Source organism: Rousettus aegyptiacus, unplaced genomic scaffold (assembly GCF_014176215.1).
Source record: "Rousettus aegyptiacus isolate mRouAeg1 unplaced genomic scaffold, mRouAeg1.p scaffold_m13_p_14, whole genome shotgun sequence".
Lineage (NCBI taxonomy): Eukaryota > Metazoa > Chordata > Mammalia > Chiroptera > Pteropodidae > Rousettus > Rousettus aegyptiacus.
This window is the reverse complement of record NW_023416289.1, coordinates 46,004,687-46,026,518: the sequence shown is the minus strand read 5'-3', so window position 1 is coordinate 46,026,518 and position 21,832 is coordinate 46,004,687. Positions and strand designations below refer to the sequence as shown.

The 21,832-nt window shown below is 51.7% G+C and overlaps 1 protein-coding gene and 1 long non-coding RNA gene across 6 annotated transcripts; both read right to left on the bottom strand.

Annotated features, from left to right (window-relative positions):
- Window positions 1-87: 87 nt before the first annotated feature.
- LOC118611385 lies at window positions 88-2,893 on the bottom strand. The gene is made up of 3 exons (XR_004954299.1): window positions 2,792-2,893; window positions 1,541-1,623; window positions 88-368 (listed from the first exon to the last, which is right to left on the bottom strand). It is a non-coding gene; the product is annotated as an uncharacterized LOC118611385 (long non-coding RNA).
- Window positions 2,894-4,941: 2,048 nt separating this feature from the next.
- Window positions 4,942-20,546, bottom strand: CPT1C (carnitine palmitoyltransferase 1C). Of its 5 annotated transcripts, none has more exons than XM_036231823.1 (19): window positions 19,997-20,232; window positions 19,449-19,595; window positions 17,269-17,408; window positions 15,875-16,046; window positions 15,676-15,777; window positions 15,452-15,589; window positions 11,440-11,517; window positions 11,098-11,205; window positions 10,924-11,008; window positions 10,403-10,598; window positions 10,099-10,281; window positions 9,527-9,632; window positions 8,252-8,368; window positions 7,588-7,752; window positions 7,209-7,343; window positions 6,419-6,571; window positions 5,751-5,864; window positions 5,519-5,611; window positions 4,942-5,257 (listed from the first exon to the last, which is right to left on the bottom strand). In XM_036231823.1, exons 1-19 carry the CDS (start codon window positions 20,057-20,059, stop codon window positions 5,075-5,077), a joined length of 2,478 nt encoding a protein of 825 aa, XP_036087716.1. In that variant the 5' UTR covers window positions 20,060-20,232; the 3' UTR covers window positions 4,942-5,074. The 5 variants fall into 5 exon arrangements, with proteins under 5 accessions (XP_036087716.1, XP_036087719.1, XP_015978001.1 ...); XM_016122515.2 differs by lacking the exon at window positions 19,997-20,232 and adding an exon at window positions 20,297-20,546 and having other exon boundaries at window positions 5,040-5,257; XM_036231825.1 differs by lacking the exon at window positions 19,997-20,232 and adding an exon at window positions 19,732-19,978 and having other exon boundaries at window positions 5,040-5,257.
- Window positions 20,547-21,832: the final 1,286 nt, after the last annotated feature.

The following is a 21,832-nucleotide window of genomic DNA, read 5'->3' as shown; positions in this document are numbered from 1 at the left end:
CGGGCCTGTCAGCCAACATTTTTTTAGGGTGATTTTTTACTAGCTAAATTGTCTACTGCTGTGTCAAAAAATTGCCCCAAAACGTAGTCGTTTAACACAATAAATACATATCATCTCACAATTTCCGAAGACCAGGAATCTGGGAGTAGCTTAGCTGGATGGTTCTGGTTCAGAGACCTCATGAGTTTGCGGTGAAGACAGTAACTGGGGGTAGCCATGGCTGTTCAGGGAATGGTGGAGTTGCTGGGATGTACGGCGGCGAGAAGAGAGGTGGTTCCTCGGGGTCCCCTTGGTGGATTGCTCTTGCTGGCTTTTCCTTGTCCTTTTTCCAGGTTGGTCAGGCCACAAGTATCTTACTCTGTCCCTGCCTATTTGTGCAAAACCAGGATCAAGCAGACACTACAGTAGGATTTGCGACCATGAGTCTATGTATGGAAACTGGGCTGGATGTCTAGGGGACCCTGTCACTACCCCGTACACAGTTCTCACAGTGGGGAGGTCCAGGGTCCCTTCCAAAGGTCCTCCTACCCCTAAGGCGGGCCACTCAAGCTCACAAAGAGTACGAAATTTTCCTGGGGTCAGCTTAACCCCAGGAAACCTTTCTTAAAACATATCATTTAAGACAGTTGGCTTAGAGGAACCTCCACCCATAATGCCTTAGGGAGCTTCCTAATGGAGGGGGGAAATGGACCTTAAAATTTCAAGTAAATAATTCGACAGAGGGCCCCTATGTCAAAAACAGCCATTTGGAGGTAGACAGTTCTTAAGCCGAATCAGCAATTAATTGTGCCCCCCTCCCTGTGTATGTCACCCTGTGTCGGCGACACAGAGACGAACAAGGGTGGGTGCCTCCTCCAGAGAGGAGACCACTCAGGTGCTCATCTGGCTGTGTCCTGAAGGAGCTTAGGTGACGCCTGGACGTAGCGGACTCAGCTTTGTGACTCACGATCGGACACTGGTCCAATGCTGCCCTGGACCATATGCCATGCGCCAACGAACCGCAGACGAGTCCACTCAGACTCCATAATCTTCAGGGGACCTTATGGGTGCCCAGCCGTGTAGCCACAGATTTGTACCTGACCAAGTCAAACTGGCCATGACGTTCATTCACTCAAAAATTCATACCCCAGAGGTTAAAAGATTGCCCCCTCTTTTTAAATTATTATTATTATTTATGCCTAAAGCATCTAGCCTTCCTAGGTGGTCTCCTATCCAAGTATCCAAGTACTAACGAGGCCCAACCCTGCTTAGCTTCCGAGATCAGACATTGGGCTTGTTCAGGATGGCATGGCTGTAGACCATGGACCATGGCTCCACAGGGGCGTGACCCAGGACCTTCTGCATGTAAAGCAGACGTGCTAACCTCTGTGTTATGGAACCACATCCACCTCCCCCCCTTTTTGGAAGGCCCTGACCTTTGTCTTCCCCCATTGGGAAGACCTTGACCTGTGTCTTCTAACTGAAGACTTTAGGAGGTCATCAAGCTCCTCTTCCATCTGGAGACGGGATCTGACTGGGGTGCTGAGCCCTGGGGCCTTACCTTATCCTGTGGCCATTCCTGGTGAGTTGGTCCATCCCTCCTTTGAGTCCAGTAGGGGCTCGGCCGTTTGGAGAGTCAGGGCGCTGATTGGAAAGAGAACCCGGAATACCATCAGGTGGCATGCCTCCCTGTTCATCTCGGAGCCCATCCGGCCCAGCCTGACCAAGCCAACCGTCTGGCAGCTCAAAGGGCCGGCGTGGTTGGAATCTCGCTGGGGCCTCCAGAAATGTTGCAGAAATGTTGCAAAAATCAGACCAGCGAGAAACTGAACAGTACTCAGAGAGTTGGAGAACTCAGGTTTCTTATGCCAAGAAGAGCTAGTGCTCTGAAGATCTGGGCCCCGAGCTCAGAGGCAACTTTACTTTAATAGGGCTTATCTGCACCATTACAGTTGGCCAGTTGGGATGGGCTGATTGGCTAATTTGTCCTCAGGTGGTTACAGAGCGTGGGAGTTCCTATGGGTTACAGGGAGTTACAGAACGGGAGATTTTTCAAACAGAAACTTAGGCAATACATCTGTTATCAAGACAGAACAAACGACAGGGAGGAAGAGTCTTTAGTTGATTTTGAGGTCACCCTGCCCTTTGGCTTCTGAGGCAAACATATCTACAGAAGCAGAACAAAGAGCTGACTATAAGGTTAGCCTTTCGAATGAAAATTCCTCTTCAGATTATCAGATAGATTGTGAGGTGACTGCTTGTGTTCCACTAACCTTATTTTATGTAATAATGGCCCCAAAGCCGTTTACATTCCTTTTGTTGCAGTATATTATTATTTGTTCTATTTTAGTATTAGTTAATCTCTTACTGTGCCTAATTTATAAATTAAACGTTATCATAGGTGTGAATGTATAGGAAAAAACATAGTATATAGAGAGTCAGGTACTAGGAGGTCTTGGAATTTATCCCCCCGCAGATAAAGGGGGGGGGGCTGCTGTGATCAGGTTGGTTACTAGGTAACAGAAGGCAGAAAGAGAACCCTCGGGTATCATAGTAGGGATCACTACAGGAAGCAGCAACCGCCCCTGGGGCAGGTAAAACAAAGAATGAAGTTAGAATTACTGGAACTAAATGCCTGGATAGAGGGCCCACTGGAGGTGGAACTCAGACATTGAGTTGGGAGCATTGCTCAGCCGGCCCAGGTGTGTGCCTGGGCTCAGAGGGCCACCTGGCACTGCAAAGCATGCTGCTGAAAGGGTGCTGGCATCTCTGAGGATGCGCAAGACCCGGAAAAACTGCAAACTAGACTTACCAGCTGCTAAGGGGAAAGAAGCTGCGCTGGCTGAAGCTTCCGGGAACCAGAAACTGACCGGAAACAAGCAGGAAGCAAACGGGGAAAAGCGAGTCCCTTTTGTTTCCTCCAGAATTCTACAGTCTCTCTGCTGCCCCCTAGTGGCAGTGTGGAGCACAGACGGTGGGGGAAGCGAAAGTGTGGTTTTCAGAGCCCCAACCTCACATACTCACAAAGCCAAGTGTGGGGGAGCCGGTTTGAAACTAAGAGATAATAGCTTAATAACTGGCACACTTAACAATAGAGCGTGCCAAGAACCAGCCACGATGAGTAATCCAATTCCATACCCCTAAGGCCCAAATATATTTTTAAAAGCATTTGAATACGTGGAACGCTAATTATTTTCCTGGATAACTACTCTGAATGCTGTGCTAACGATAAGTCTATCTGAATTACGTCGTAGTTTTAATGCAAATTCAATAAAAACCCCAATGAGATTATTTTTTAAAGGATTTAATTTAATTATTCTAAAGATTTTCTGAAGAAATAGAAGCAAAGATTTTTTTTTGGTCTATAGAAAATAAGATGGATTTAAAGCCAATATATTAAAATATAAGGTAACACTAATGATTCAAAAGATGGTAAACATTAAAACTGCATATATAATAATATTTGACAAATATGTCATCATCAAGCAACCAAGAATAGTGAGATTATTCAAAATATTATTTGGGGGATTGCAGGTGTACAATTCCATGGCATTAATTACACTCATACTGTTGTGTAACCATCATCACTATTTCTAGAACTTTCCATCATCCCAAACAGAAACTGTACTCATTAAACAAAACCTCCTCATTCCGCATTCCTCTCTCCTCCCAGCTCCTGGCAACCACCAGGAACATCTTTTCATGTGCTTATTGGCCATTTGTACATCTTTTCTGGGGAAATGTCTATTCAAGTTCTTGGCCCATTTTTGAATGGGGTTCTTTGAATTTTGTTGTTGTCGCTAAGCTGTAAGAGTTCTGAATATTAACTCCTTATCAGATAAATGATTTGCAAATGTTTCCTCCGATTCTGTGGGTTTTCTTTTCACTCTGGTGACTGTGTCCTTTGAGACATAGAAGTTTTCGACTTTGATGTAGTCCAATTTATCCATTTTTTCTTTTGTTGCCTGTGCTTTTACTGTCATACCCAAGAAATCATTGCCAAATCTAGTGTTGTGGAGCTTTTCCCCTATGTCTTATGAGTTTAAAGTTTTAGCTCTTCTATGTAGGTCTGATTCCTTTTGAGTTGATTTTTGTATACGGGACAGGGTAAAGTCCAACTCTGTTATTTTGCATGTAGGTATCCTGTTTTCCCAGCACCATTTGTCAATAAGACTGTCCTCTCTCTCACTGAATGGTCTCGGCACCCTTGTCAAAATTCATCTGACCACATACATGAGGGTTTATTTCTGGGCTCTCATTTCTGTTCCATCAGTCCATTTATCTGTCTTTATGCCAGTATCACACTATTTTGCTTGCATTAATTTTATAATAAGTTTTGAAGTCAAGAAGTGTGAGGTCTCCAACTTTGTTCTTTTTCAAGATGGTTTTGGCTCTTCAGAGTAGAATGGATTTTTCTATTTCTGCAAAACACATCGCTGGGCTTTTGATAGGGACTGCATTGAATAGAACATCTTTGACAGTATTGACATCTTAACAATAGTAAGTCTTCCAATCCAGGTTCGCGGGATGTTAACAATTTTTAATTTCATACGTGGCTCACAGTACTGGCTCAAATATTCCTCAAAACAGCACATTAGTTCACTCTGTCAATTATGTCATGTTAATCGGGTGACGAATAAGAAGTGGCAAGTACACTGGAGGTATTGGTAAGACGTGTGTCCTCCAGAGGGCGGGCAGTTGGTGTTGGGGCTGCAAGAATTGGGCTAATGAGAGCTCATGGGGTTGACTGGGGTTGGCCTTGGATGGTGGGGTTTCATGTGACTGGAGGTGGAAATACAGTAAACGAACTGGGCAGGTGTTTGGGGTCATCACTGAAGTTGTGATTGTTACTGGGAATTCATCGTCGGGCCAGGGGATGGATGGGACCTTTCCTCTTCTCCACCCTGATCCTCGCCTCCACCCCCACCCCCGCCCCACCCAAGAGCACAGGGATGCCACACGCCCAGCTCACACGTCTTTATTGGACCAGATGTGGGATTTCCAAACCCCAGTGGGCTGCCTCTGCCCTGCACCAGCCCAGCTGTAGAGACCCTCCTGCAAGTTCCTGGGGAGACCAGCTCCCCAGTGGAAGGGGTCAAAAGTTGGTGGATGTCGTGGGCGCCCTGGAGCCCCTAGAGTGGCAAGGGAGAGATCCGCACCTGTACCCCGAGTCCTCCCCCAGCCCTCTGCACCCCTGCTTAAGACGCTTCCCCTCCTGGAACAGAGAGGCCATGTCCAACAGAGCGTCCTCGATGTGCTGCCCCAGCCGGTGGGAATCCTGGAAGGAGAAACGGGTCACGTCTGGGGACGCTAAGAGAGAGGTTTCTGCAGGCGGAGAAACAAGAGGGCGGGGGTCCCTGACTCCAGGGTCGGAGGGAGATGGGGGCTGAGGACGAGGACTCTGGGACTGTGTGGCAGGAGGGGGCTGGAGTCTGGATTCTTAGGTTATAGGAGAGGAGGGAGCCAGAGGGTGCAGGGGATTCAGACCCCTGGGGCCTGAGGAAGGAGGGGGCGGGGCGTGTGTTCAAGTTTGTCTCACCGTTTTCGTGCTTGATTTTTTGCTGGAGATGTGGAAGGTGATCGTGTTATCCCCCATGAAGATGTAAGAAACGCCATAACCATGGTCGTCAACCTGGAAAGGGACAGAGTGAGGGAAACAGAAGAGCCCCAGGTCTTCTCCTCCCCCCACTACGCAGGAGTGCAGACCCCCACCCCCTTCTCCCTCAGGGCCCATGGTCCAGAGATCTGGGGTCCAGCCCAGTCCCACTCACAGGCCCGAATCCACCGCCAGAGGAGACATAGTCGGGGTGATTGTGGACGTCAAACAGGTGGATCTGCTGAACAGGGATCTGGCTGGTGGCCAGCTGCCACTGCTCTGAGTGCACCTGAGGGACAGGAGACAGGTCACTTGTGCAGTAAAAACAAACAGACTCGCAGGTCCGCGCCCCCTTGGTTCAACTCTAACCCACGCAACCCTGGCCCTTTCTGACTTGCTGCCCTGGGTGCCCACTTTCTCTCAATCTGGCCTCATCGCCGCTCGGCTCCTCCCCTCCCTGACCACGCCCCTCCGCTCTTCTCCCTGAACCCGCCCTTCTCACCTTCTCCACTTGACCACGCCCACCTCACCAGTCTCCCGTGACCACGCCCCTTCCACTCGCAACCTTTCTTCCCAGACCACGCACCTTCTCTGGCCACGCCCATTCCATCTCCAAGACCTCACCCCTCTCTTCTACTCTCTGACCAGCCCCTCCCATTTCTTTCCACGACCATGCTCCCTAACCTTCCCCCTTCTCCCTTTCACTCTTGCCCCCCCAACCTTAACTCTCTCGTCTGCATATAACTTAACTCATTTTTCCAACATCACCCTCCTCGCCCCCAAGTGCCTTCCTTCCCCCATGGTTGCTCATTTCCCACTCTAACCCTTTTCCTGAACCCCAACCTGGTCTAGGAAGGGTGACTGCAGGTGAAGGAATTGGGACACGATGTAGAGTGCGAAGAGGTGGCGGTCGACCCCCTGTCCGCTCATCGCTGCCTTCAGCAGAGCCTGGTGCTTATCCACTGCCAAGCGGAGCAGGGCGAGGCACTGTGGGTCCTGGGGTCCCCGAGGAGGTCACAGGTCATGGAAAAACAGGAAATGGGCTTACTGATGGGGCCTGTCACACACCCCTGGCCTCAACCCAGCTTGCAACATCCCTGCAAGGCAGAGATAGCAATTCTATTTTACAGAGGGAACTCAGGCTCAGGAAGGGGACATCTCTTGCCCAGGGACACACACAACAAGGCAGAATCATGGGTTCCCAGGTCCGTCTGACTCGCCTGAAACTCCTTCCAGTGAACCTCACAGGCAGTGGTGGGGACAGGGACAGAGGTGGCTGGGGTGTTCCCAGCAGAGAGCTTGTATAGGGAACATGAGGAATGGTGCAAATGGAAGTCACAGGTCACACAGTGGTTAAATAATCGTAGAGCTACATTGTGGAAATTCCGCTCCCTCTAGGGGGCTCCCCCAGTGCCCAGCGTGACCCCCCACGGAGCCCGTTTCACCCTACCCTGAAGTATCTCTGTCTGGCCCCCATCAGTGAGCTCCACGAGGTCAGAGACCAGGCCCAGTCCCACCCTGTTCCCAAGGCCCATCACAGGGCCTGGCCCTCCCAAAGAGCTCCATAAATGTCTCCAAATGGATGGATGGGGATGTGCAGACGCCTGAAGCCTCGAACGAAGCCCATACCTACCGTCTTCCCTTTGTCCTCCATGGCGTTCACAAAGCTGCAGGCCTCCTTCGTGCAAGACCTCACCGTCTCCGTCCGGCCTTCCAGGAACAAGCGAGTCATGGTCGACTCATAAGTCAGGCAGAATTGACCCCTGTCCTGGGGGGACGAAGAGGAGAAGAGCCTGTTGGCTGAGCTCAGGAAGTCTTCACAGACTTGGCCGCCCTCTGTCTGGACCCCCAGCCTCCTCCTGTCACCCCAGGAATGGGTGGCTGGGAGAGAGAAATCAAGATAATGGGCCCGCAAGGCCGAGAAGGGTTAAGAAAGGGGCTGACGAAGCAGTCTTGGGGGACTAGAGATGTGAGGTCCTAAGAGAGGGCTGGGGTCAGGGAACCCCACTGACCCGGAAGTGGGCCAGCTGCAAGGCCATCTGGATGAAGCTGTCCGAAGAGAGGTGGCAGCGTTTGATGAAGCTCTTGCCAAAGTGGGAGAAGGGGAAGACGTGGCAGTCAATGTCTCCAGATAAGGTCTTGGCTCCCCTCAGAGCCAGAGAGATGGACAGATGGACCTGCCAGAGAAGGACAGAGGGAACAGTGGCCAGGGTCAGAGATGGCGGTAGGGTTAGAGCTGGGAACGGGGCGGAAGTGGAGATGAGAATGGAACTAAGCTAGGGTCGGGAGGGATAATGGAAATGGGGACAAAGAAGGAAATGGAGCTGAAGGGCTAGGTTAAAGGCGGAGCTAGGGATGGCACTGAAGGTCGGGATGAACTTGGGGTTGGGGACAGGGTTGGGAAGATTTAGGGCTGGGGTTGCAGATGGGTTTGGGTCGGAGACAGGACTGAATTTAGGTCTGGTGATAAAGGTGGGACAGAATGAGTTTGGGGTACGGATGGGCTTGGGGCTCGAGTTGAGGTAGCACTGGATTGAGGTTGGGGTTGGGGTTAGAGTTGGGGTTTGGGATAGAGTAGGGGATGGGGCTAATCTTGAGGTTGGGGGTGGCCTTAAGTTTAGAGTTAAAGTGAAGAATTTGGGGACTTGGAGGAGCAACCCGGAAACCCAGCCTCACCTTTTCTGGAAGGTCCCAGTGCAGCCGCTGGGGCTTGGGCAGTGAGGGGTCAGGATGCCCCTTGCAGTGGCCATCTGCCGAGTAGCCCAGCTGGAAGCATTCTGTGGCCAGAGTGAACTGTGTGCAAATGGAGGCTGTCACAGTCCCTTCTTCCCTGTGGCCCAAGGGCCACCTAACCAGGGATCTCTTTTATCAGTCCCTTCTGGGGGTAGGGGGCAGTCCCTAAGAAACAGAAATCTCTGATCTTCACAGATGGGCTCTCAGGTTCAAGTTCATCGAGAGCAGGACTGATACTAATACTAAACTGGTGCTTTGCTGACCCCGTATTTCTGACAGGTAGATAAAGAGTCAGCAATGGCTGCCCCAGCCCCCCCAAGGGGCACCCCTCAACGTGGTTCTGATTGAGGGGGCCCATGCACTGCTTTTGATGGTTGTTAAATATTTTAAATTGGCCCTGACCAAGTACCTACTACCCTCCAGCCTTGCATTTCTCTTTATATTATTCTACGTGACATCTCTTCATGCAAAGTTGATATGAAGAGATACGTTGACATGAATTGTCCGAAGGGTCTGAGGTTGAACTGAATTGAGTTTCATTTACCAATGTCATCAAAGAGAAATCATTTCTATTTTACAAATGAGAAACAGGCACAGAAGAGTCGCTGCTGATCTGGGGCTGTCCCCTAGGTCTGGAAGGGCCTCCTTTCCCCTCACACATGCCCGATCCCCAGCGTAGGCCCCATCCAACCCCTCACGCGGCACCCCAGAAGACTGGGAACCTGATGGGATGCAGGCACCACCCCCTATGATTTAGGGACCAAATAAAATAGAGACAATGGAGATGTGAAGGTTCTCAGGACTGGATCGGACTTAAAGACAAAGGAAAATCCAACCCTTCCACCTGACGAAAGGGGAAACTGAGGCTCAGAGGAGGGGAGTAACTGGTCCAGGGTCACGCAGCTGGCCAGTGCTGGAAGATGGTTTCGATTCAGTGCAATGTGGTTGAAGAGCTGCACATTCTGGCCTCGGGGCACCCCTGATTCAGATTCTTGCTCCATAACTCCTGGTTCCCTGACTCTGGGCAAAGCTCCTCCCTTTTTTGAGCCCCAGTTGCTCATTCGTCAAAGGAAGGTCATAATCCCAGACCCCTTCCTTTGCTGGGTGGCCCCGGTCTGCTCTCTGCCTCTCTCTGAGCCTCCATTTTTCCTCTGACCCCAAGGTCTTTGGAGAAGGGGGTGGTGGTCCCCAGGGTGGCGAGCAGGCTGGTTGCCCTACCTCCCACATATGTCCTGAGATGGGGCAGTCGGCCCAAGAGTGCTCCACGTTGAGGCCCAGCTTCCCATTTGAGAAGACGATGAGGGTGAAGGATTTGTCAAACCATCTGTGCCAGGAGGGTTCAGAGTGGTCACCAAAAAGTAGGGGCCAAGAGGAAACTTGGGGTATCCTCTGTTGGACGTGTGGGAGTTTCAGGGTGGAAACATTTTTCTGAGAATCGGGGCTGGTGTAGGGATATCTAGGGGGTGGGGTCTCCAGCAGGTGGTGCTGGATGGCCTCTGAGACACGCCTGGGGTTAGAAAGCTGGAGGTTGCTGAGAGAACGTGCGGAGAGAGGGTCAAGGCTTACGGGGTGCTGGGAGGTTCCAGAGACTCTCCCAGGTGCCTCGGGAATCAGAGTGATGCCTGCTGGGCACCCGGGAAGTTGTCTGGGGGTCCCAGGGCTGGGGTCCTGGACCTAGCTTTCTCTGGATCTGGGGTCCAGGGTCGTCTTGTCTAGGGCCCCGTCTTCCGTCTGGATACTGGGTTCTGCTCATGGGCTGGGGTCGAGTCCCACTTCCCGGGCTGACGCACCGGTCATGGCCCCTGCCCGCCAGCAGAGCGTGGGCGTAGGCATCCAAGGAGGCCGCGGGGTCTTCCCTCGTGAGTCCCTGGGGTTCCGAATCCAGCGAGACAAAAAAAGCAGCTCCCTCCACGGCCTCCAGCGCATCCTCCGCCTGGGTCTTCAGCGACCTCCGCACCTGGGCCCACAGGTCCCTGTTGAGGGACGTACCTGAGCCCACCACTCTGCCCAGCCTCCACCGGGCCTCCAACCCTGCCCTTCCGCAACTTGGAGTCATCGGCTGGGCCTCCGGGTCCCCTGCCCTCCCACCCTCACCTGGGGGCGGCGGTCAGGGCCGCCAGATGCTCCTCGTGGGGGCAGGCGGGGGAGGGGTCATCCAGGATTCGCTGGAACTGCTGCTCCAGGGCGCGCGGCGGAAGCAGGCCGCTTCGAGAGTGGGTCCCCACGCGGAAGAATCGGCCGCGATGGAAGACGGCCACGTGTCGGCTGTCACCGAGGTGGCGGATGTGGTCTAGGGGTGGCGTGGGCAGAAGTGTGGGGAAAAAGAGAGGTCGGAAATGCTATAAGAATAAGAAGAGCCACCAGTTATTAGGCTCCTCCTAGAGGGCTTGCACTGTGTTTAGCACTCATTTAATCTTCACCATCCTCCACGCCTTTATTATCTCGTTTATAAAGATGGGGAAACTGAGGCTCAGAGAGGGTGAAAATTTGCCTGAGGTCACACAGCCAGGGAGCGGTGGAGCTGGGATTCGAACCCAGGTGCGCTGGCTCCAGAGAACATGCTCTTGGCCCCTACACTGTGCCACCCATCGGCAAGGAGGGGAAAGAGGTCTCACCTTTCTGCACCCCAGGAATGCGGGTGGTGTTGAATATCTTCTCATACTGTGCAGAGCATAACGGCCGCATTCCCATCAGCAAAGTCTGCAGGAGACCATGGGCTAGCGAACTACTCCCCGGGATGTGCGTGGCTCCACAGCCTCTGTCCCCAGGCCACGGGGTGGCCCTCTTACCGGCAGGATCTCCTGGCGGTCCAGGCGGTGGCGGTAGAGAAGGAGCGCGTGGACAGCGTTTCCAGCACGAGCGGCCTGCACCGGTGTGGGTGTCACGTACAGAAAGTCCTGGGGTGCCCAGCGAGGAGATAGCAAAACGCCTGGGGTCAGGTTTGCCCCGTTGTGACACTGACACCAAACACAGGTACTGACCCCAACGGAGGGTGGGACGGTGAATTCCAGACTGTGATTCCGGTCGCTGACCCTACACCCCACATTCTACCCAGACGTCCCAATTCTAGACCTGGGAATTACGAACCCCACCCCCTCCCCATCTCGTAGCCCCTTTTCACCCCTTCTCACCATCATGTAATAGTTGCTGTTCACCATCAGTGAGTTCCGGGAGCGCAGGTATACAAATTCTTCCCACCAGTCACTGACCTGTAAGTGTGACAGAAAGACACACAACTGGGGGGGGGGGCTGGGCCAAGGTGGGTGGGTGGGGGAGTGGGAGGGTCAGACCCCCCAAGACTTAGCTATGTCAAATAGGGAGGGTGGAGCTCAGTGAAGGAGGCCATCATGGTTAGTAACTAGCAATAACCTAGAAATCCATCAATGGGATCATTTAGCTAAACTGTACTACACTCGTGCTATAGAATATTACACAGCCGTTAAAAAGAACAAGGTACTTCTATATCACTGACAGAGTGAGCACCAAGGTATGCTGACAAGTGAAAAAGGCCAGATGTGCAACGAGATATGTTTTTCAATCCCATCCGAGATTTAAACAAATACTACTGAGATCCGAATGTCCATCAAAAGGTGAAACAGACAACCCAGTGTGGTCTATTCATACAATGGAATGTTAATATAGAAAGGAATGAAGTTCTGCTATGGACTGCGACATGCATGAGCCCTGAAAACATTATGCAAAGTGAATGAGTCAGACACAAAAGGATAGTGTATGACTCCACTTACGTGAAAAGTTGAAAACAGGCAAATACAGAGACAGAACGTAGAACAGGGGCTACCTGGGACCAGGGTAAGTGGGAGGGGGGTGTGTGGCTTAATAGGCACAGAGTTTCTGTTTGGGATGGTGGGAAAACTCTGGAAATAGACAGCAGTGATGGTTACGACATTGCGAATGTACTCAATACCTTATACTTAGACTAGGCAGGATGCAGTTGTCATCCTCTGGGAATGTGCAACACTTTCTGGAAAAAATCCAGAAGATTCCAGCAAATGCTAGAAAAGTTCTATACCTTGATATCTATGCAGTGATTATATGGTTACATGCATACATAAAATTTCATCAAGCTGTACACTTAATTTCTGTGCTTTTTACCATATGTGTAATACGGTAACATTATACGTATAACGTATAACTATTTTAAAAAGTAAACATCGAAGCTTGACCAAGGGTATCTATGAATCAGAAGAAAATCCTGGAGACAGTAATGGAGCAAGATTTAATCAACAGGAACCAAATGGTGAGGGTGGGGGTAGGTAGTGATGAATCAGATGTGGTAAGAAAATATCCAAAGCAGAGTCTAAATTACGCGGGTTTTCCTGACAGCTGCTGGACCACTCCAAATCCAATGGCTTTTGTTATAGGATCTGTTGGGAAGTCCTACATCGCAAGGGTTTTGACAAGACAGAGAATGAAGATGTGGGGAAAGTGGGAAGACACGAACAATTCTGATCAAAAAGGAAGTGAAAAGAATCGGATTCTGAATGTGTGAGTCTTAGGGGTGCGTTAGCCAATTATATCTATAGCTTCTTTTTTAAAGTTTGCTCAGGAGTGATATTTGATACAAATCTACATCTAGGTGCATTCTTTCCGTATACCGTTTATTCTCATTACTCACTATAGTTACGTTCTGTAAAGTCACCAGGAACACTGAATTATCGAATACTGAACCATTGTTCCTGGGGAAATACAGGGTCAGGTTCCTGCAAGCCTTTGGTCACCCTGTTTCGTCAAACGATCAGCACATAAACTGGTGTTATGTGTGTTTCTGATTAAAGACACCTTACTTAATACGTATCGTCGATTCTTTCATATCGAAGTCACGGCCAACAACTCATGACTGAAGAAGTTCCTCTAACACGTGTGTTTTCTCTGTAAGGCAATTCACACCTTAGGTCCTAGGAATGCTAGCCAGCACTTCAGCGCTACACTTGAGGGACCTTTTCAGCAGCGAAATCAGCAACGAAAAACATAAAAAATGCAAACAATGTGAAACTAAGTAGATCACAAAAAGGACCCCTGTTTGCGGGATGACAGCTGCAGCAGGGAGGCAGAGCATTGCCTTATTCAGCCTCAGCTGGGAACGTGCATGCTGGGCGACTCCAATTTTTCTCCGCTCTGCGCATGCCCATGAGTGCCCGTGATAGTGCCACAGTACTGATTTGGGGATTACAAATAAATTTCAGCAAGTAGGTGAATTTGCAAATACGAAATCCACGAATAATGAGAACTGATCTATATATAAAAAGTCTATGTGATAAGAAAGCAATGTGTTTTTTTTCCTTTGTTGCACATAAGATAACGTTGTATGTTCTATTTGGCATGGCTTAGCGGTACAATACATCCGTGTGTGTGTGTGTGTGTGTGTGTGTGTGTTTACTTACTCACTTACTTACTTAATTAATTTTTTACTGCAGAATCTGGTCCAAGAGCGTGAAGGAAAAAAAAAATGTAAAAACTAAGGCCTGGGTTCCATCCTGCCTCTCCAGACCTGACTCGGTGCCGGCCATCAAGCTTGCCTGACTGACCCCTCCGTGCTGCTACCCCTTGGGGCTCTGTCCCAGACCCTCTTCTCTTTTCATTCTATATTCTCGCCTCCGATATTCTCATCCAAGTCTAATGTTTCAATTTCCTTCCAGAGGGTCCCAGTTTGCAGTCACAACCTGAGCCTCTTTCCTGAGCCCTCACCCAGGTCTCCAGGGTGTCTCCCCCGGCCCCACAGGCCAGTGAGACCTGCCTCCACAGAGCGCAGTGTCATGATTCCAAAGCTGCCCCCTTCTCCCTATCTAAGGAAAAGTCCCCCAGTCTCCCCGCACCCCTCCAATCACCAGCTGAGATGCGTAGGTGCCATCTCCCTCTTCTCCCCCAGCCCACAGCCTGGCTGTTCCCGGCCCCACCCTCCTGCCCCCTGATGTGCTCTGTCTCAGTCCCTCTGTCCCACAGCCACCTCTCAGGCCTTGTCCTCTCCCACAGACCCTGACCCCAGCCTCCTCTCCAGCCTCCCAGGCTCCACTGTCTCCCTTGCAGTCTTTCTCTGACACCGGAGCTTGCTCTGTCTCTCCCCCGTTCAGAATCCTCTCACGGCTTCCTAGCACCCCCAAGACAAAGTCCAGAGTCCTCAGCCCGAGGCCAGGCCTCTCCCCACCACTCTATCATCACCTCCATGACCACCACCCTTAATGCCCTTGTTCCAGCCAGAGTAAAGCCTCCTTGCTCCCAGCCCACGCCCTACGACTTTTCTACTTCTTCGCCTTCGCTCAGGCTGTTCGTTCCTACCAATCTGACAGGGTCAAATTCTCTCCAACCCTCAAGACTCAGCCCTAACACCTTCTCCCCCTGGAGCCCTGATCCTCTTATCCAGCTGCAGCCTCCTCTGACCACCCTCTAGACACACACACTACCTCCTTCGCCTCGCCATTGCCACCCCCACCTGCACCTCCACACGCCACCCAGCGGCTGATCGTGGCTCACTCCTACAGAATGGGAGACTCGTAAGCCTTGATTTGGAGGAATCACTGACTTGCTCTAGGCCTGATTTTTCCAAGGAGTTCAAATAATCTAGTGAAATAGCCCGTCTCAGAATAAAATAATCTAGCACCTGAAATCAGAATAGAGGCCCATTGAGGAAAGTCTGTTATTGAGCAGAGAGAGGAAGAAAACTACATATAACTATTGTGGGGGTGGGTCCTAAAAGCGTTGGCCTTCCAGGGAAGGGGCCGATATGTTGGGTGGGTCCTGAAATTCAGGTTCAAATACTTAAACGTTGGGGGCAGAGCTCTGGGTGTGGGCGGGTCCTGGAGGCAGAATTTATATTATTGGAGTCAGTCTTAGAATATCTGAGCATGGAGGGCGAGGCTCAAAATGTTGGCACCTGATAGACGGGGTTCAGGATATTGGCGAATAAGGGTAGCTCGGAATATCAGAGCATCCTGGCTTGGGTTTAAATTAGTGGAGCGTGGGGGCGGGGCTCAGAATATTGGGTATGGGGCGGGGGTCAGAATGTTCGCCTGTCCCGGGGCTCCAATCGCCGCAGGGCCTGGTGGTTGTGGGCGGGGAATGGGGCGGGGCGTGGAACTCGCAGGAGGGCGGGCTCAGAACCTTTGTCTTCGGGATTGGGGGACTCACGTAATTGGACGCCCACCAGGACTTGAGCCGCAGGTGCCACTGCAGCAGCGACGCCTGCAGCCTCAGGAATTCCTTCGCTAGGGCCGCCGTCCAGTCGAAGTCTTCGTGGGAGAGGACAGGACGGACAGACTCCAAGTACTGAAGGGAGAGGCGGAAATGAGGGTGGGTCACGCCCCTCGCCCGCCCCCGCCTGCTTCTCCGGTGTTCCCGGGCACCAGGCCCACCTTGCGCACGGTGTCCTGCACCGAGGGCACAGGCTGGCGCGGCAGCGAGCGCTGGTAACTGAAGAGCATCAGGCGGCGGCCGGAAAAGATGCGGACCAAGGCCTGGTGGGAAGTAGGGGTTAGTGGGTCATTAAACCCCTCACTGGGGCCGGGGAAGTGGGCCCCTAGAAGCCTGAGCCGGGCTCTGCCTCCCACATACCAGCCAAGTCTTGGTGGGCGAGGACATGGCTCCGTGGGGTTCGAGGAGCCAGCCATGGTAGGACAGGAGCAGCCTCAGAGCCACGTGAAGTGTGAAGATCAGGGCTCCCCACAGACACGAAGCAAACAGCGCAGCGGCCAGGATCCCCCGAAGTCTGTGGTGTTGTCCTCCCCTGGGAGAGAGGAAGAGAGAATGGGCCTAGGTCTCCCGGCTTCAGAAACCCCCTCTCCTTCATCCCTACCCAGCCCCAGCCCTAAATAATATTCTCTGATTTGAGTCTTTTGGCTGTTGGGGGCTTATCTTGTAGACTTGTAGAGTCAGAGAAGTCCAAATTTCCTCATTTGTAAAGTAGGCCTGATACTCTCTAGGCACCCTCTTCCCCAAGGACTATGGGGACACCCAGCTTCTAAAATCACTTTCCCCTGGAAATCGGTAGGTGCTTAATAGGCGATATTTCTGTTGAAAGGATACTTTTTCATCCCAGATTTTAAATTATGTTTTAAGGCAATGGTTCTCAAAGTGTAGCCCTTGGACCACCAGCACCAGCACCAGCACCACCTTGGAGTTTGCCAGAAACGCAAATTCCTGGCCTCTCCCTCCAACTAGACCTACTAAGATGGAATCTTTTGGAGTAGGGCCCAGCAATTAGTGGTTTAACAAGTCTTCCAGATGGTTCTAATACAAACTCAAGTTCAGGGAACTGGTCTAAAGCTACAGTAAATCAACATGTTTGCAAAGTTGCAATCAGACATGGGAGCAAATCCCACCTGGAGGACTTGGGGTGAGTCACGTCCCCTTTGTAGACTGGGTAAATCTAGTTTTCTTGGACATTTCTACCCCTGATCCCTGACCTGCCTTTTGGGGCTGTCTGCACAAAATCTGCCTTCTGCAGCAGGACCACTCAAAGCGTTAGAACCTGCCACTTCGTGGGTGTCTGGTGGCCAAAACTTTCTCAAAGGTGAACTATACTTGTACAACCAGTCCCACTTAATAACCCCCTGGCACCGTACTGAATATTCCACGGGCTTAATTTTGTTTAATTCTTCCAACCACCCTAAGAAGCAATTATTTTTATCCCTATTTTACAGATGAACACTCTGACCCTAAGAATGGTGAATTCTCTTGCCTAAGAGTACACAACTGTAGATTAGCAGAATTCATACATTCGTTAGTATATATAACCATATCTGGACATTTTCTAGTGTGTTACCATTCCCCTTAGCAAGAAACAGCCAGGATGGAAAATGTGCAGAGAGAAGAGAGGCAATCACCTCCTTCTTACTGATGCTGTACCTTTGTTAATATGTCCCAAAGTCTCACCTTCCTGATAGAGAAGATAACTGGGTGGAGGGAAAGGGAGTAGGGAGGTTACTGGGCTGAGGTGGGGAGCTCACCAGTCTGGCAGCAACTCTTTGATCTTTTCCATCAGCCCTAGGGAAGGATCCAGCTGAAGAAACCAGGCGAGCTGGATTGCACTGAAGAGGAAGAGCCAGCTGAGGGGGCTGGCAGGGAACACACCAGTGAGAAAGTCATTCTGCGGGGAAGAAATGGCATCCATTCAATCAGTTATCCCATCCTCTCAGCACCATTCTTAGATATCGATTGAGCACCGGGTGTGCCCTGTGCCCTGAGCTGGGTACTCAAGACCCAGCAGGGAACAGATTGATCTAGATCGTGTGCTCAGGGAGGTCAGGCCAGAATGAATGCTAGTGGTGGTGGACAAGGCACAGGAGCCCTGTGATGGCAGGTTGCTCAGCCCCTGGGAGTCAGAGAAGGCTTCCTGGAGGAGGTCGCTCTTAGGCTGGAGTTTGGTAGGCCTTCTGGGACTACCTGTCCATGGAATGAATGAGGAATTAATGAAAACGCTGGGTTACTAACCAGATTCCTAGGGGAGGCTGACCAAGATAACTAACACTTATTATTTTTTTTTTAGGTGAGGCAACCCTTGGTTGACCTCACAGATTGCAAGGATCTTGTCTGCTTACGAGTCCTTATTTTTTATTTTTTATGCCTACAGCACCTGGTCTTCCTAGGTGGTCTCCCATTCAAGTACTAACCAGGCCCAACCCTGCTTAGCTTCCGAAATCAGACATGAGAGTTCCAAGTGACCGTCAGGGAGAGAGGTAGCTATGTGATAGGAAAGAATGATCATTATTGGGATTGTCATTTAATACTAATGTGAGGGTCTGGTGGGGGGCATTAACCATAGGGGACCTCCGATTCTTAAAAGGGTTTTAACTCTTTTAAGGTCTTGACTCTTATGTAGGGGTGACAGTCAAAATATTCAACAATGCAATTCCGGTCAAAATCCATCTATAAGCAAAGACATTAGGACAGCGGCTGCCTTGCAGTGAGGGTGTTAATGGAAAGGGTCTTGAAGGAACATTCTAGAATAGTGGTAATGCTGTCTTGATGGGGAGTTGGTTATAAAGGTATTGTGAAAATTCACTGTATATCTAAAAAATCTGTGCATTTTTCTGTATGTAATAATATCTTAGTTTAAGTATACACACACACACACACACACACACGCTTATTTTTCTTCTCTCCAACTATATGGAGAGCTCCATGAGCTCAGGATTCTGTCCTTGCTCCCTGCCATGTCCGCAGTGCCCCAAACAGTGCCAGGCCCTGAATAAACGCTCCACAGATACTTGCTGAATGCATCAAAAACAGTATTATCAAAAGATAATGCTCCCCACTTGCCGTGGGCTAGGTGCTTCGCTCTATGCTTACAAGTGAGATTCACTTAATCCTCGTGACTGTCCTGTGAGGAAGGGGCCATGTTTGCCCTTGTTCTACACTTGGGGAAACTGAGGCTCAGAGAGGAGCACTCGCCCAAGGCCACACAACTCATAAGTGGCAGAGCCAGGATTCAAACTCAGTCCTGGCTGAGCCCACAGGTGTTCAAAACCTGTGTTCACAGACAGAGATTGTGACCAGCGGGGAGACTCAGGATGTAGATGGTGCCAAAGTTCTAGAACCAGGCACTCTGGGGCAGGTGAGGAATCTGGTTATATAGCTGCATGGGGGTTCTAGAGCCAGGGCAAGGAGCGGGGGTTGGGCTGTTCCAGAGATGGGGTGGCAGGATTTGCAGTGATGGAAAACTGTAGGATACAGACACCAGAGGTTTGCAACTCAGAACCGAAGGGACTTCAGGACTGGGGTGTGGGCTACCCTAGATCTTCATCCGGTCTTGGGGTTCTGGAAAAGGGAGTATCTAGTTTAGAGCCTGGAGATGAAAGGGAAAGATAAGAGGTGCACCGTGGGAAGGGGACTTTGAGTTCTAGAAACTGGAGTCGAAGTTGCGTTTGGGAGTGTAGGGAAAGTGAAACCCAGGAAGTGGGTACGAGAGGTAAATAGGGGTTCCCAGTAGGCGAGGCTGAGAATCCCAGAAGTGAGCCACAGACCAGGAGATAGCTTTAAGAGGTCCCAGAAGTGGACATCAGAATTCCCAGAAGGGGGTGATATGATCCTAGCAGTGGGACCACTAGGATGCAGGAAGTGAGCCTCAGGCATCCTAGAGGCAGGTAACTGGGTTCCCGGAAGGAAACAAAGCCACCGCCCTCCTCACCCAGAAACGGGAGAGATGCCTTTTCCAAGAGCGCAGTCCGGACAGGTAGATCTCCTGCAACACGGGGGCGCTGAGCTCCACTTCAGCCCCATCCGAAGTCAGCGAGGGTCGGAAGCCCACAGCCTGGTGTGCTTCAGCCATGTCACGCTAGACACGTAGGAGGACAGAGGGTCATCCTCTAGGTCTCCAGCCCCCTGCTCCCTCAGACTCAGGAGTCCAGGGCCCCAGCCTCGTCCTCCGCTGATCCGGGAATTTAAGACGCCAGTTTACCCTTCCTAAGCACCTGAGGGATCTCGAGGATCCCGCCGGAGACTCCAGTGTTGGGGGGACCTCTGTGACCACAGGCAGAAGGGATAACTCGAGTTAACCCCTTCTGCGGCTCTGCTGAGGACGACGTGTGGGGACAGTGCCTCCCGGTAACAAAGGACTTTCAAGATTCCAGGCGGTAGAGGCGGAAACCCTCCCAGGGTGAACTGAGAGATCTCGAGAAAAATATTAGCCCTAGACCCATTCGAAACGAACACCTGCCGGACGTTGTTCGCACTAACCACTTGACTTCCGCTTCCCATTCCAAAGCAGGGCTGAGGCGCGGGGTGGGGGTGGGGGGTCATCTATAAATTCTTTCGTTCCGGGGTGGCCCGGCGTCCCCTTCTCCTTCCCTGCACACTTCGGGGCTGGAGGGGATGGGGGAGGGAGCACCCTACTGCGCATGTCTCGCAGCCAGGGATGCTGAGGCTGTGAGCCGAGGCAAGAGTCGAGGACAAGGGATGGAGACGCTCGCACGCTCGACCCAAGACACAGGTCCCCAGCCCTCGCAGGAACTCGGGCCCCTCTGGTCCGGTACTTACCACGCTGAGTCAGGAGTCTGACGATCGACTCCTGGAAACCAAGCCGGAGCACACCTCCCGAACCCCCGATTTAGAGCGCTGGACCCGTTTCTCAGTGGCATATGTCCAATCCCAGAACGACGAGTCCACGACTTGGTCGACAAGCCTCCGGAGCTCCTGCTCGCCCCCCGACTATCTAATTTCTGTCTCGATTACCCTGATTTCTGTCTCGCGTGTGCCTCGCCCGGGTCCCTGGCTTTATCCCCGCCCCCTCCCAATCCCTCTGCGTTCTATCCCCGCCCCCTTCGAATCCCAGCGTCCAATCCCTTCCCTCCGTCCAATCCCTAGCCCAGTCTCTTTCTACTCTGCCTGATTCTCCACTGTTTGGCCTCCCGCGTTCTACGCAGCATCTTGCTTGAGAACCCAGGTTCTTGGGCTCCGCACTCCGCTTTGTCTCTCAAGGAGCTCCCTCAGCTTGGAACTCACGGTCTGTCTCTGGGTACACGTAAAATCACGCCCGTGGGGAATCACAGCTCTACCACCCCGGGAAGGAGGGCTGTTTTGGGGTCCGGTCGGTACACCAAAACTACCCACAAAACGTGCAGGTGCAGTGCATTGGATTCAAGTTAGACACTCAGAGGGCCTTCCGTGAGGGAAAAGGTTCAAGGATAAAGGAGACTGTATTAGGGACCGGGCTCAGATTGAGAGGCTGAAATGGACACAGAGAGACAAACACGGAACTCTCCTTTTATTCGACTCTGGACGTTAATATTCTTTGCCCATGCTGGTCCCGGGTTTGTTCCCAGAACCAGCCCAGTCACAGCCAGAGCTGTGGAGGCAGGGAGACAATCACTGGGTGAGCCCACATGGAGTCAGGGAAAAAGAAACTTGCAGTCCCAATATACATATGGGTAACTGAAGCCAGGGAAGGCCCGAAGACATGTCCAATGTCACCTAAGGAGCTGGGCCCTGCTATGACCTCCTTGCCACAGGCCAGGGGCCCAGAGACAACACCAACAGTACTAGGGCCTCTTGCCGCCAGCACCCATAGCTGTGGGAGTCCTGGGACTCGCGGTCAGACTTCTCCGAGAGCTCCATGGTAGAAACGGAGCTGAGCCAGTAAATGATCTCTGGCAGGCGGCTCATCTTGCAGGTGCTGGGGGACATAATGCCAGAGCAGCCTGGGGGAGCATGGGATACCAGGTTCAAAAGAAAGCCACTCAAGAAATGGGGCTCAGTAGGGTCAGAAGACCCACGGGGTGACATGCCTAAATCTCACCTTCCCATTCCATTGCAGTGGAAAACCCTGGCACGAAGAGGGCACATGCCACTTGCGGCCTCACCCTGTCCCTGCCACCACCAACCTTTCTTACCTCCCCTTGGAGTCCAGGTCCCCCAGAATGTGGGAGGAGAGGAACAGCAGCAGGAGGGTGAAGGCGGCCACTGCGAGTTGGGTCAGGCAGGTGCCCCAAACCCATCAGGTGCAGAGGCCTTCCCGCGCTGCTCTGCTAAGGCTTTCCCCGGGCCCGCTCTAGCTTCCCAAATGGGGAAAATGGG